The sequence below is a fragment of the Myotis brandtii genome, unplaced genomic scaffold, assembly GCF_000412655.1.
Source record: "Myotis brandtii unplaced genomic scaffold, ASM41265v1 scaffold122, whole genome shotgun sequence".
In the NCBI taxonomy this organism is placed as follows: Eukaryota; Metazoa; Chordata; class Mammalia; order Chiroptera; family Vespertilionidae; genus Myotis; species Myotis brandtii.
The window spans coordinates 309,263-324,498 of NW_005354255.1; the positions used below are offsets into that span (position 1 = coordinate 309,263).

General features: G+C 52.0%; 1 protein-coding gene across 1 annotated transcript in view; it reads right to left on the bottom strand.

Annotated features, from left to right (window-relative positions):
- Positions 1 to 452: 452 nt before the first annotated feature.
- LOC102243507 (hepatoma-derived growth factor-related protein 2) overlaps positions 453 to 15,236 on the bottom strand; it is a 17,063-nt gene continuing 2,279 nt past the window's right edge. Inside the window, exons 5-17 of the mRNA XM_014533686.1 lie at positions 8,393 to 8,584; positions 7,801 to 7,917; positions 7,623 to 7,694; positions 6,205 to 6,370; positions 5,990 to 6,065; positions 5,574 to 5,889; positions 4,261 to 4,364; positions 3,432 to 3,505; positions 3,199 to 3,269; positions 2,733 to 2,834; positions 2,313 to 2,526; positions 1,473 to 1,605; positions 453 to 1,019 (exon numbers count right to left, since the gene is read on the bottom strand). Coding sequence (XP_014389172.1) covers positions 917 to 1,019; positions 1,473 to 1,605; positions 2,313 to 2,526; positions 2,733 to 2,834; positions 3,199 to 3,269; positions 3,432 to 3,505; positions 4,261 to 4,364; positions 5,574 to 5,889; positions 5,990 to 6,065; positions 6,205 to 6,370; positions 7,623 to 7,694; positions 7,801 to 7,917; positions 8,393 to 8,584 — 1,740 coding nt within the window. The 3' untranslated portion in view covers positions 453 to 916. The remainder of the gene's footprint in view (positions 1,020 to 1,472; positions 1,606 to 2,312; positions 2,527 to 2,732; positions 2,835 to 3,198; positions 3,270 to 3,431; positions 3,506 to 4,260; positions 4,365 to 5,573; positions 5,890 to 5,989; positions 6,066 to 6,204; positions 6,371 to 7,622; positions 7,695 to 7,800; positions 7,918 to 8,392; positions 8,585 to 15,236) is intronic.

Genomic DNA, 15,236 nt, shown 5'->3' on the forward strand with positions numbered 1-15,236 from the left:
AGAAACTGCCGAGGGCAGGTGCCTGGCTGGGAGTCACACACACATCCTCCATCTAAATCCACAAGACTTCCCTGTGAGGCTAGAGTCAGCCCCTGTCCAGGTGAGAAAAGAGAAGCCCAGAGTGGGAGTGCCACTTGCCCAATGTCACACAGGGAGGCCTGCCCCCAGCGCTTATGCTCTCTGAACGTGTAAAGGAAACAACCCACAGGACACTTCCTGGCCTGAATGCCCTGAACTGGCAGTGCCAAGCACACTGGTTCTTGACTTGGGGGGAGGTGGGCGGGGGCTCACAGTGCCACCTGCAGTCTGGGCAAGAGGGAAAACGACTGAGTCAGTGGAGCAAGGCAGCGGCTTCTGGGGAGAACGTGGTAGCCACTGTCCCGGAAAAACTCTTTGTTTCTCCTTTCTGGGCACTGGGCAGCCAAACCCAGGACATCAAACCACAGCTTCCATTTGAGCCTCGGAGTTCAGAGAGTTTTATTTTTCCTTTATTATTTTTGGAAAGGCCTTGCTCCCACCCCATTTCTTCACCATCAGGCCTGCCGGGCAGGGAACACCATTAAAACCAAGCTCACATTCACTGTATAGGGTGACACTATGGCTTAAACCCTTTGTCCCCAATAGGGCCCTTGACAGCTACAGACCTCTCCCCATTCTAGCCCAGCTGCACCAGTAACACTAGAAAACCAAGCCAATAAAAGTGATTTTTTTTCATTAAAAAAACCCTTTATAGTCATTTCATGTCGGTTGGAAATCACAGAAATTGGGCAGAAAAAAAATCCCGAGGGACAAATACAAATGAAGAGCACAGCATCTCCCCAACAGTTCTCTGCTCCCTGGGCGGCCAGGAAGGAGTGGGGCAGGCCTACGGGCATCTACATGACGGGCGGGGCCTGGCCGCCGGGCTGCCCGGGGCTCAGCTGTCCTCGTCGTCCAGGGACTCAGAGTCCACGTGCGCCCTCTGGCGCTCCTGCCGGTCCTTCCCTGGCCCGTCCAGGTCGGGGCCCTCCCTCGCGCTGCTGGTGAAGCACAGCACGGTGGGGGTGAGCAAACTGCCTTTCTGTCTGTCTATCTCCGTCTACCACTGACAAACTAAAAGCCCTAGGCTCATCCCACCGTGCCCAATGCAGTGGGTGTGTGTTGAATGGTCTGGGGTTCTCAGCAGGCCGCACACCAGACTCGAGGGTGCTTGTGAAAGAGACTGCCTGCACCCACTCCTGGAGAGTTGGGAGGAAGCCACTGTCTCTAGGATCTGACCCAGGGCAGCTCAGCTCCCTCAACTGGGGCGTCCTGAGGGGTCTGTTGCTAAGGTAGGGGATGGGAGGCCAGCACATGGGGGCCAAGTCCCTGGGACCCTGACCAGGATAAGCAGCCCAGACATCAGGGTGCCTTCTCAGCAAGTTTCCCCCCGCCCCCCACCCCTTCTTTCTTAGAAAGTCACCCCCAGTGCCACAAGCCCCAGGGACACTTACTCATTGTGTAACAAGTCTTCAGAGGAGCCCCCCACTGGCCCCTCTTCCGAGTTCTGTCCTTCCTCCTGTTCCTTGTCCTCCATGCTCCCACCCTTCTGGGATGTGGCCTCACCATTCACTGAGGCTGAGAGATCTGGGGGAGGGAAAGGGGTCATACGACACTGTGGTGCTATTGCCCAGGACCCCTGTCCCCTTCCCATTGAGAGCAGGTGGGAGAGCAAGCCAGCTTTGGGAGAGGGGACCCTCGACACTCCTGAAGGACCCTGGCCCCATGTGTCCACAATCACCTCTACCTCTGTGCCTCCCAGTCGCATGGGGACTATCAGCTCCACCAGGCCACAGCTGGCTGCATGTGCTCCTGCAGCCAGCCCAGGCCCCTGAAGAAGGGAGGGGCCAGTAAATGAGTGCTGAGGCTGGGACAGAGGTAACACCCCGCTGGGCTAGCCCCCAGGCTGCTGAGGCTTCTTCAGCCGAGGCAACTTAACACCAGTCTGAAGGGCTACTCTAAGCATCTGTCATGAGGACCAGGTGACGCCAGCAGGAACACCTCCCACTCCCAAAGGCCACTGTCCCTGCTGGAAACATCCTTTTTCCTCTCAGCTCACCCATGACCCTCCAGCTGCAGCCCAAGGCCTGTGCCTCACTTGGCTCACACACACTTGGCGCACACACACACACACACCCTCCTACACTGCCTGACTCTGAGAGTCCAGAGACCATGAGGGGCATAGGTGTGTGCGTGTACCAGCCACGAGCTGCCTTGGGGACAAAGCCAGGCCTGCGCAGACAGCACCAGGACACACCACCATTGTCATCAGGGGAGGAGCCCACCCAGCTCACCAGCACTGGCCTCATCCTCCGCCCTCTCCGACGGGGCCTCCTCTCCAACCGGAGCCTCCTCAGGCTTCTCTGCCTCAGCTGGCTCCTTCTCCACTCCAGTCCTGGTTGCCTTCTGAATGGCCTCAATCTTTGGTCCCAGGACCCGAGACTTGAGCCGAGTGTAGACCTCCGCAGCCTTCTCCATCACCTCCTTGTTGGCCTTGTAACGGCGAATCTGCCCGCCAAGAGGCCTGGCTCAGGGAGTGTAGTTGGCCTCACCCCCCCTCCCCGCCCCCGAGACCCTCCCTATTGCTGTCACCACCTGGGCACCTCCCACGGAGACTGGCACTCCCCTGGGCAGTCCACCGGCCCTCTCCTCACTGACCAAGGGCAGCTGTGGCTAGACCCTGGCCTGTTTCCAACCCTGGGCTCCAACTGTACCTTTTTCAACGTGGCCACCACATCAGTGTTCTTCTGAAGGATATGCGAGGTCACCTGCAGGGTCCCAAGCTCCTCTAGTGCGTTCAAACACCTCTTCACATCCTGAGGGTGGGGAAGTAAGATGTAAGGAGGGACAGCACCTAGGCGATCCAATAGGTCAGAGTAGGACACCTCAGGGCTTTCCCTGTGGAAAGAGCTGCAGAAAGACCCAGATTTGGAGGGATCTTGGGGCCTGCCCACAGCACCAGCTGGCAGGGACACTGAGCACTGCACATCAGGATGGCCCTCAGCTAGGGGACACACAATAAAAACAATGGATCCCGCCCCACCCCGCCCCACCCACCCCAAGGAACCCTGGATTTGCCTCAATTCCTGGAGACTTCTAAGGGAGCTCTAGACATGAAGGAGTGGCAGGGACTGCTTCATCAGGGAAAGTGGCTCCTCATGACCCCAAGGTGTGTCTTACCGGATTATCGACCTTTAGGGCGAACTTGATCTCGCTGTGCAGTTTCTGAAGCTTCTCCTCCACGGAAGGTTCTATGGCCAGGAGAGAATGCACTGCCTGGGCCTAAGCTCCCAAGCCCAGACTTGGCCAAGGGCCTGAGCACCACTACGTGACAGAAGAACCTGCCCCCCTCCCAACCTCAGCAACCTTGGGCTGCAGGACCTTGGCAGCGACTGTGACAGCTGGGCCCTCACCTTTCTTCTTCTCAACCTTCCTGTCGGGTGGGAACCCTTCTGACCGCTTCCGGGTTCGTTCCACCTTCATGGGCCTGTGAAGACTCAATCCCTTTAGGCCTCTGACCAACATCCACGAAGCCACCCTGCCCCAACCACTGCCATCCTCCCCACTAAGGGCTGGAGCTAAAGAAAACCTTTAGGAGGCCCCAAAGCTGTGAGGAGGGGTCAGGGACCATCGTGACCTGGTCTAAGACAGGCACCTAGGACAAACCATGTGAAATCTCAAAGTTCTTTTTGTTTTTTTATATGTGGCTGCGGGTTAATGTCTAGTATGTAAGACCCAGTGAATGAGTTATTAAAAGGTGCTCCACTTGGACACTCATAGACAACAGCAACACTCGTTAACACGGTTCCAGTTCTATACTCCACTCGGCAGTCTGGCTGTAAGTTCCCAGTGGGCAGATTCCAACCAGTGGCTGGAATTCCACTTCAAAATGTCAGGGAGATGTGCTGGCCCCACACCTAGTGGGTCTTGGACTTAAAAAGCCTGAGAACCACTGGTCTGGGGACAGTTCCCCCCTTTGGCACTACAGACATCAGGGCCAGGTCATTCTCTGCGGGGGGGGCATCCTGCATACTATGGTGTGTTGAGCAGCATCCCTGGCCCCCATTCCCTTGTTGTCTGGAACACCCCAGTCAAGGACCACAATCCTGAACAGGGGACACTTCAACAGGATCTGTTTACCAAACTAAATTTGGAAGCTGGGCCCCTCCAATGAGGAGTGAGAACCTGGGGACCAGGATGGGCCTCGGGGAGGTAGGGCAGACAGGCCAAGTGAGTGCTGACCTGGATCGGGGCTTCTCCTCAGGGCGCCCTTTCTTCTCCTTCTGGCTGGGTCTCTTCACGGGCTCTGTGTTTTGTGGCTCCAACTTCTTAGCTGATTTCTTCACCTGCAGCAGCAAAATAGAGGGGCTGGAGCGGCAGGGGCTGGCTCTGAACTCCTGAACTCCCCCCTTGGGGAGACAACACTTCCTGCCACCACCTTCACACTGCTGGGAGCTGGGAGAATGGACAGGATGGAATGGGAAAGGTCCCTGTGTCCCATCCATCCCTGGCAGCAGAGCTCAGGCTCTGAAAGGCCCACCAACAGTGGGGCAGCCCTTCGTATTCCTTCTTCCAAGCAGGACACTTCCTGAGGCAGGGAACTTGGTCCCCGCTTTGGGACAAGGGAAAGCGACTGGGAGAGAACAGGGTGTTGTCAGGCTTTCCCCATTCCCATGTGAAGTGGGATCCTGGTCTAGAACGTGATGGACCTTGGAAGTCACTCTCGGATTCAGGCCCACACCAACACATGGGGCTTGATTGTCACCACTGCCCTTTGCTGGCATCAGAGTCCTCCTGACTGCTCCCATGCTCACCCCACAAGCTGTTACCCCATAGTGGCCAGAGGACACGTGTGGACATCTAAGTCAGATTCACCCCTTGTCTGCATACAGCCCTTCAGGTCTCCCACTTCCCTCAGGGTAAAAGTCTAAGTCCTCCCCACTGTCCACAAGGCCCTGCACATCCTGACTCCATTCCCTCCCTGACCTCACCTTCTTCTCTCCCCCTGGCTCACTCTGATCCAGCCATACAGCCCTTCTTCTTCCTCCAACATGCCAGGCATGGTCTTGCCCCAGGGCCTTTGCACAGGCTATGCCCAGTCTAGGAAGTTGTTCTCCATGTTATCTTCCCAGATCACCTCCCACTTAACTCAGATCCCTACATGTCACCTTCTCAACTGAAGCCTTTAGGGTCTACCCCATTTAAAATAGAAACCCTCCCATCCCAACACTTCATGTCCTTCCCTTTGCCTTATTCCTCTTAGCACAGAATGCTCTGGAAAGCACCATGTAACATTTCAATGTTGTTTACTCTTTCTCCCTCCCTCGGATATCAGCTCCTTAACATTGGGGGTTTCTGTGTGTCACCCACTGCTTTCGTGCCACACCCCCAGCACCCAGAACAGTGTCTAGTACACAGCAGGTGCTCAATAAACATGCTGGATAAAGGAATGGACTTGCTTGAAGGGGTGAGTGTTAGGGAGAAGCCTCTTCAGTTACCCATGTTTCCCCATCAACCCCCATGGGCTACCATGACCCCCGCCAGGTTGGGCGCACCTCTCTATCCAGCTCAGCCTCCGGCTCCGAGTCAGAGGAGGACTGGGGCCCCCGTCCCCGACCCTTCCGGCCACGCTGCTTCCTGACGGGCTCTTCCTCATCCCTGACCTCATCGCCGCTGCTTCCCCCACTGCCCCCTTGCAGGGCTTCCCCACGCTCAGCCCGTTCACGCCTCCGCTCCTTCTCTTCCTTCTCCTGCTCCCGTAGCCGCCGCAGCTCTTCCTCCTGCTCCCGGCGCCGCCGGGCCTCCAGCTCACGTCGCCGTTCCTCATCACGGCGCTTCCACTCGCTGATTCGGTCTACCTCCTCACTGTCGCTGGGGGTGCAGGCCAATTAGAGAGGGGGCCTGGTCCTCAGAAGGCACTGCTCCAGACCCACCCACAGCCTGGCTGGGGACCCTATCAGAAGCAACCCACCTGTCACTGCTTGAGCTGCTCGGGGGCCGCTCAGGCTTCGGTTTCCGCCCGCGGGGTTTGGGGGGAGGCTTCTCAGCTACGAAAAAGAAAGGGTGGCCTTCTTCTGCACTGTCCTCCAGGCGGGGCAGGGGACCCCCACAGCCCAGCCCAGAGGCGAGGGCCCATGTAGGGCAGGCCCCAGGAAACCAGGTCAGAACCAGTGCCAGCTACCCTACCTGGCTTCCTGCTCCTGGGAGGTTTCTTTACTGACACATCGGAGTCTGAGGAGGAGGACGAGGAGGCCAAAGAGGAGGAAGAGGCCGACCTGGCCACGGCCACTGGCTCACCTTTGACCCCTTCAGATTCTGGTTTGGAGTCTGAGTCAGAGGCCGATGGCGGCTTCTGGAAGAGGCCGGGGCATGGAGGTGAGAGAGCAGACCCCAGCACCCCTTATAGACCCCAACCCACAACATTTCGCCTCCCCCAAAAAAGCTTTTTTAGGCTTAGCATCACAGGAAGCCCTGGATGTGCCTACAGCTGCCTGATCCTTCACCTTGGTCACAGTGCATAACCTCCCCAGACTCCCTCCTCCTGCGTGAAGTGCAAGGATTTTTCCCAGTGGCAAGAGCTTTTTAAAATCTTGCCTGGAGGCCCAACTAGATGTGCTGCCCTCTTCCACTGTCTCTGCCCCCGAGCTCCTGAGTCCCCAGCACACACTTGTACATGTACACTCACATCCACATGTGTACATGCACACACTACACATAACGCTTGTATATAACTCGTACATAGCTTATACATGCTAGACAACACACTCATATTTGTACACACCACACATGCACACTTGTGCAGGTATGCACATGCTCATACACACACAAGCACATACAATACATACATCCATACATTCATACACACACACACACACACACAACACACACAGCTCTCTCTCACGCACACATGCACACAGCTTCCTCTCTCTCTCTCTCTCACACACACAGCTCTCTCTCACACACACATACACACATGCACACATGCACACAGCTTCCTCTCTCTCTCTCTCTCTCTCTCTCTCTCTCTCTCTCTCACACACACACACACACACACAAGGGACAACTAAGAGTGCTTCATTCCCTTCTGATGCCAACACCTGTAAAAGACAGGAGCAGCAAAAAATAGGTCATCTGCTCAGGGAAGTGCTCTGCACACATGGTACTCAGAAACTAGGGGCTGAAGCCATCAGTGAAGCCAGAGGTGGAAGTCAGCAGTCCCCTGGCCTACGCCCTATCCTCCTCCAAAAAGGACCCGACTCTAATTGTGGACAGTGGTTGGTGACCTTGAGAGAAGCTCTAAGAGTTTCTCCCAGGTGAGCCTGAAAAAAAAAAAAACACCCACCTCTAGCCTGGCTGGTGTTGCTTAGTGACTGAGCGTCAACCCAGGAACTAAGAGGTCAGGGTACATGCCCGGGTTACAGGCTCAATCCCCAGTAGGGGGTGTGCAGGAGGCAGCCAATCAATGATTCTCGCTCATCATTGATGTTTCTATCTCTCTCTCCCCCTCTCCTTTCCTCTCTGAAATCAATAAAGATATAAGTATTTAACAAAAATAAATAAGTAAAATGAAAACATACTTAAAAATACACACAACACACCTCTACCTTTTTCTTCCGTCCTGCCAGGGGGCCCCGCCGTGGCACCCGAACCATGGCTTTCTTCTCAGGGGTGAAATCCTGGGCAGAGAGAAGAGAGCTGAACAGAATTCAACTGGCTGGCCACTGCTCAGTTCCCACCTGTGCATCTCTCCCCACCCACCTAAGGAGCAAACCACCTGTTCACCTGGTCACTGGTCTTCTCTGACTCAGATGAGCTTTCAGAGTTCTCCTCCTCAGATGGGGACACACTAGCCTGATCCAGGTCACTGGAGGCCTTCCGGGCTCGTTTTGAGACCGACATCTGGAGGGAGAGCAACCCAAACAGACCAGAAAAGCATATGTGCTCAGCAGAGCCGTCTCCCACCTGACCCCTCTTATCCCGGGAAAGAGCTCAAACTCTACAACAGGGGTGGGGAATTCTGGCCCAAGAGCCGTATAAGGCCCAAGAAATCATTTGGTCTGGCCTGCCAAGGCATTAGAGGTGAGTTAATTAAATGTTTGACCAAATATAGCAGGCTAATTTTTAAGTTGATAATTTTGTCTGGCACGAGAATGTTCTAAGTATCCAAGTGGCCCTTGGCAGAAAAAAGGTTCCCCACCCTGCTCTAGAACTTTTAAGGAGGTCAACTGGGACCCTTCGAGAATCTGATTAAAAAACCAGGAGTGGGTAAATAAGCTGCAGGATGCAACTTCAGGCTGGAAGGAGAAAGAATCAGGGCATTGCTGGGCCACCAGCCCCTCACAGGCCAGGTGCACCTGCCCCACCCCACCCCTACCTTCAAGGTTGATGCTTTTCGCTTCAGACTGCTGTTGTCACTGCTCTTGTCTGAGTCTGAATCACTCTCCATCCTGTCGCTGGCAGCTGCAGCAGTCACGGCTGTGACAGTCATGACGCCCCTGTCCTCGTCGTCCTCACTCCTCCCTGCCGGGTCAGCTTCAGGGGCCTCACTGTCAGAGGAACTCACCGGCTGGGAGGAGGGGGCAGAGACAGCGAGTCATTCTCAGGCTTGGGTGGATTTCCCAACCAGGGCAGTGACCCAGAGGACAGCACCCACCAGTGGCAGTGTCTCAAATGCCAGGGCCTGCTCGCTTTCCCACTGGGGAAACTGAGGCCCAGAAAGCCCTGAGAACTGAGGCAAGAGGCTGAGATGGACAAAACTATGATTCAAGCACTGTGGGACTCATGGTAAAACCCTGAGCAAGTGACTTAAGCCTCTCTGTACCTCGGTTTCCACATCAAAGCAATGAGGATGTCACCGCTTTGGCCTCACAGGGCTATCGCAAGGATGAGACACAAGTGGTATGTGATGTACTTAGAACAGTGCCCAGACTGGCAAGAGATCCATCAAGGCTTGCTTTTTATTACTATTACTATTATTATTATTCTCATAATTAAGAGAAGGGAGCTGACCTAACACAGGACCTCTGGGCTTAAACTTCAAGACACTGTTATTTCTGCTTTACCCCAAATTCCTATAGAATGGAATACTATTCAGCCATAAAGAGGGATGAAGCTCTGATGCCTTATGTGTGGCATTTGTTCTACTCGAACCATATGCTAGGCTCATTTACAACTCACTGTTGGGAGGAGATACTTGGTGCCAGGTACTGTGCTAGGTAGATGGTAAGTGCACAGATATGAACAGAACATGGTCCCTGCCCCTGGGGAACTTACAATCTAATGGGAGAAACCAACCATAGCCACCTGGACAGACCAATGTCACACTGTGGTGAAGGGCAGCAATGAAGATATCAGCACATGAGAGGGAAGGATCAGAGAGAGGTGTATGCCAAGTGGTGGGAGTATTTTGCACTGGGAGGGGGACCTCGGAAGACATGACATTTTAGCTGAGGGGTTGTCCCAAGCATGCAAAGGGATAGGGGCTAGAGGCATTTGGGAAGACAGGATTGGCATAAGTGAAGGTTCCCCTAAGGAATCTGGACAAGTGGGAGGGGGGTGCAGGCGGGGGGAGGCACAGCGAAAGAAAAGCAAATGACAGCAGAGAGGCTGGGAGGTTAGGCCCGGCCAGGTGAGGCAAGGGTGATCAAGGCTCAAGAAGATCAGCAGACGGCACAATGACAGGCCACAGGGCTTTCTCGGGTCCCTTTTTGAACTTCTGTATGTTTTATGTTTGTGTGAGGAAGACAGATGGGTGCCGGTCATATTTAGCCATCATTCAGTCATTCAATGAACGTCACAGAATACCTGCTATATGCCTGGCCCTGTGCTGGGGCTAGAGACGAGTAAGACAGGCTCCCTGTTCTTGGGAACCTCATAGTCTAATGGGGATACAGACAAGTAAATGCAATTACAACACAGCGTGAGGGAGGGCACCCAGCCAAATCCAAGTGTAAAATCTGACCAGGTTTTTTCACAGTATGTACCGTTTTTCTAAACAACTGATTTTTTAAAGAACAAGATTGAGATTCTTAAAAGCCACATTCTCAGCCCTAACCGGTTTGGCTGAGTGGATAGAGTGTCGGCCTGCAGACTCAAGGGTCCCAGGTTCGATTCCGGTCAAGGGCATGTACCTTGGTTGAGGGCACATCCCCGGTGGGAAGTGTGCAGGAGGCAGCTGATCGATGTTTCTCTCTCTCTCATCGATGTTTCTAACTCTCCATCCCTCTCCCTTCCTCTCTGTGAAAAACCAATAAAATATATATATTTAAAAAAAAAAGCCACATTCTCTGGAATCATGTGGAAACAACCCTAATGCCTATATACTGACGAGTAAATAAAATGTGGGATAGCTATAGAATGGAATACTATTCAGCCATAAAAAGGAATGAAGCTCTGACACATGCTAACCAACACGAGTGAACCTTGAAAGCATGCTCAGTGAGAGAAGCCAGATACAAAGGCCAAATACATGATTCCATTCATATGAAATGTCCAGAATATGCAAATTCATCAAAACAGAAAGTAGGTTAGTAGTTCCTACTGTTTGGGCAAGAGAGAATTGAGGGTGACTGCTAATGAAGAAGGTTGTTTCTTTGTGGGGTGATAGGAATGTTCTGGAATCAGATAGTAGTGATGGTTGCACAACATTGTGAAAGTATTAAAAGCCATTGTACTGTATGCTTTAAAATTGTGAATTTTATGTTATGTGACTTTTACCCCAATTAAGAAAAAAGACACTATCCCCAAAAAGCCACATTCCCTTGGTGTGATGACAGTTGGGGTTCTATGGATTGGAACAGGGCATGCACGCTGACCAAGAAAAAAGCGAGGAGGACCAATAGGGCATGAGAGGACAGGAGAAGGCTGCACCAACGGGACGAACGAAGTGAGACTAGAAAGAGGAGCAAGGAGAGGTGGAGGTTTGTGTGGCTGGGTGGCCAGGAGGAGGGAAGAGGGGTCATGAACAGCTGGACAGAGGTAGAGGCCAAGTCCCAGCAGCACATCAAAATAGAAGAGAATGGAAATGTGAGAGTAGAAGTGTGGGCGCCACAGCCAGACCAGGGACAGCAGTGACACAGGAAGGACCGAGTGGATGGAATGGCCGGGAGGGGATTCAGTCCGCCATTACTCCCCACTCCATGCTCACTCCGTGTATAGAGCCACATTCTTCCCCTTGCGAGAAATTGAAGTCATCAGCCCCCCAAGCCTTCACCACAATCCCTATTTAACAGGAGAGAAAAATGAGAATCATGTGTTGACAGGACTTGGCAACTCAGCACCAAACACCTTTTGTCTCCCTTGCATCACTGTGACCTTAGGCAGGGAGGCAGGGCCTTGTCTGTATGGTTGACAAGATTAAAAAGTATAAAACTAAGTAGGTTAAGGCCCAAACCTAAAACGCTAGAGGAATCACGCCTTTATGGTGGGTTTCTGTCACACTGTCCTCCAGGACTGAGGAGCAACACTGGTAGACAGAGAAAGGAGACGCTATCCCGTTTGTCACTTGGAGAGTAAGTGACTAACTCGCTGGTCCAATGCATTTGCAAGTGTTAAGTCAAGTGCAAACCACCAAACACTGAGCTCATCCTCTCTCTCTCTCTCTCCCCCTCTCTTTCTCTCTGTGTGTAACTTGTGGAAGCTATTATCCTCCTTTTGCAGATGAGAAAAAAGCTGGTGTGACAAGACAGCACAGCAAGTAAGTGTCAGAGATGGGATGCAAGGCAGGTTCACCTTGGCCACTAAGCCTGGGTCCTGCACAGCTAGTGCTTATTAGATGCCTCCTCACTTCTACTGAGCTCTTGATCAACTGTGCCTCCACGGCCCAGCCAGGTGATTGGGATGAATGGGCGTGGTCCACAATTAGGGAAACCGAGACTCTGGACACTAAGTGACTTGCCCTACACTGTGCCTGTGGGTAGAGCCAGGAGTTCTGATCTGGGTCAGCCCATGGTATCTAAGTGTTGGGAACTCTGATCCATGTGGAGAAGTTTGGGGGACATTTGGACACCCAGTGGCTAACTGATGAGATGAGCACTCATTTCTCTCAATGTCTTACTGAATCCGGATATGAATGAGGTGGAAAGGGAAGGTGAAATCCAGCCTGGCCTCCTCATTCCCAACTATCTTGCACTTACAAGGTACCTGACACACATTTGCTCACTTGAACCTAGGTTCAGATGCCCACATAGCACTGCTCTTTTTTTTTTTTTTTAATAGATTGTTATTGATTTCAGAGATGGAAATAAAAACATCAATGATGAGAATCATAGATCAGCTATCACCTGCATGACCCCACTGGGGATCGAGCCTGCAACCCGGGCATGTACCCTGACCAGGAATCAAACCGCGACTTCCTGGGTTCATGAGTTGATGCTCAACCACTGAGCCACACTGGCCAGGCTACCAGGCTAATTTTTAAGTTGACAATTTTGTATGGTCCACGAATGTTATAAATATCCAAATGGCCCTTGGCAGAAAAAAGGTTCCCCACCCCTGATGTAGAGGTTATTCTTGGGGCCTTCCTCCTCATCCTCCAGTCCCTTATCATGGCTTCTATCAGCCAGAGGGAAAGTAATTTCACCCCGGAAGGCGGGAGGCCTAGGTTTTAGTCCCAGGTCTACTCTAACCAGCTTGAGAACCTTAGATAGGTCCCCTTACCTCTTCCTGTATCAGTGACCAGATACATTAAATGGCATTCTTCTAGGTCAATGGTGTTCAACCAAGGGTGACTTTGTCCCTCATTTGGCAATGTCTAGAGACATTCTGGTTATCATGATGGGGTGCTCCTGGCATTGAGTGCAGGGGGGCCAGAGAAGCTGTTCAATATTCCATGGTGCCTAGGACAGCCCCCCACAAAGAGGTCTCAGATTCCAGCTGGGTCCCTCTGGGCAATCAAGTGAACTCTCTGGGCCTTAGTTTGCTCATCTGTAAAATGGGAAAAATGCCACTGGCCCACCCCACTCTAGGATTACTGTGTGGATCAAAAGACAATGAAGTTGGAACCATAGCAAGATACCATTTTTCACCTTCTGGCTTCGCCAAGGGATGTGGAACAGGCCTTGCCATACACTCCTGGTAGGAGCACCAGATGAGTTAAGGCTGTCAGAAAGAATGAGGCTATTCTCTGCATGTTGCCATGGGCCAGTCATCAAGCTATATTATTGGGGGGATAAAGCAAAGTAGAGAATTATATGCTTTAAAAAAGAAAGCTATAGGGTTTCATATGAATAAAGAATCCTGGAAGGATATATAAGGAACTGGTAGCTGTGGCTGTCTTAAGAGGAAATGGAAACAGAGTGACCAGGAGGCAGGAATGACTTTTCACTGTACGCCCCTTTTGTACCTTTTCAATTTTGTACCATGACACTGTATTCCCACTCAAAATGTAAAAATAAACTGCAAACTTAGAGGATGAAAAAAGAGACTGTTCAGGTACCCATAAAGCAATGACTCTAAGTCTGTTGACTGGCTCCACCAGAAGCATCTAGGACAGGGGTCCTCAAACTTTTTAAACAGGGGGCCAGTTCACTGTCCCTCAGACCGTTGGAGGGCTGGACTATAGTTTTAAAAAAAACTATGAACAAATTCCTATGCACACTGCACATATCTTATTTTAAAGTAAAAAAACAAAACGGGAAAAAATACAATATTAGTATTTGTATGTGGCCCGCGGGCCGTAGTTTGAGGACCCCTGATCTAGGATGATGCATGGGAAGAAAAACCCCAAGGTTCCCAGAGCTCAGCCCTAAACTACTAAACCTAAACGTCTAGGGGAGTAGGGGTGAGGTCCAGGGATCTAGACTTTAAACCGATATTCCATCTGTAGGCATAGACTGGTTAGAGAACCAAACAGCAGTGATAAGCTCTCACACTCAGAGCTACTTCTCAACATGGGGAGCCTGCATGGGCCTAGTTTAATGTCAAGGTCATACCATTTTTTAGTTCTCTTTCCTCGAGGGCAAGCATCTACATAGTACTTAGCAAGCTGTGGGTGTGCAATAAATATTAAATGGAGTGATGATTCACCAGGAGGCAATAAGCTTAGGATGTAACCAAACAGAACTTGAGGTGGGGCCAGAAAAAGATCTCATGAAACTCAACTACCTTAAAGACCTTCCGATTCCCAGTTAGGGACGTGCAAAGCAAAGGAAAAGAGTGGGTATCAAAGCAGGGGGACCTCTGTCTCCCAGACCCATCACTGGAGGTAAAAGTCAAATACCCCCGAACATGCACTAAATATGTGAGCCCGGTCCACCTGTTGAGTGAACCCTGAATTCTGGGCCATGAGCTCCTGGAAGGCAAGAAGTATGTCAGTCATTTTGAATTCCTGGTCCCTAGCTGGTGCAGGTGTCAGTACAGTAGTCTGCTGGATCAGTTGGTGGACTGAGCCACAGGAGGCACACACAAACCATCTTAAGATCCGAAGTTCTCAAGCAGGACCTGGCCCCACAGAACCAAGCCCTCTCTGACTCCTGCTTCCCTCCCCACAGACCTTGCTGGCAGTACTTTTTCTCTCTTCCAGCCAAGCTCTGCCCACGTTGGTCAGTTTGCTCCCAGCCAATCTTGAGCCCACCCATCCTGAGGCCAGGCTACTCCGCCTCCCTACGCCACCCACAGAAACCCCAAAAGCAGTGGTTAACAACAGAGTGGAGAACCCCAGCCTAGCCTCCCTTCATCTGCATCTCACCCCAAAATACCCAGAGCAAGGCACCCCTCTGCCATCCTTCTGCAGCCTTCCATAGCTTTCTATGAACTTAACTTCAACTTTTCTAGATCTTTCCCTTCCCTGAATGTTTTCAGATACCGATTTGCTACTAAGATGTCATCTCTATGATTCTTGGCATTTTTTTCCACTTAAGCAAGAAGTCTCACATGTACTAACTGCTGTCTTTTTCCAAGTCTAAAATCTGGCAGTAATGGCAGAAGTGGGGGTTATTATTAAAAGGAAAATGTTTTTCTTAGAAAACAAAAGGTTTTATAAGAGCTAACACTATTATAAATTCACACTAATCCCAGAGCAGTGGGTCTCACCAGAGGTAAGCCCACATCCCTCCACCCCACCCAAGGGACACTAGGCAATGTCTGAGGACATACTTGGTTGTCACAACTGGGGGGGAGGGGGGCAGGGGGAGGAAGGATGCTCCTGGCACCGAGTGGTTGGGGGCCAGGAATGCTGCCTAACACTCTATAGTGCCCAAGTCCCCCCCCCCCCCCCCCAC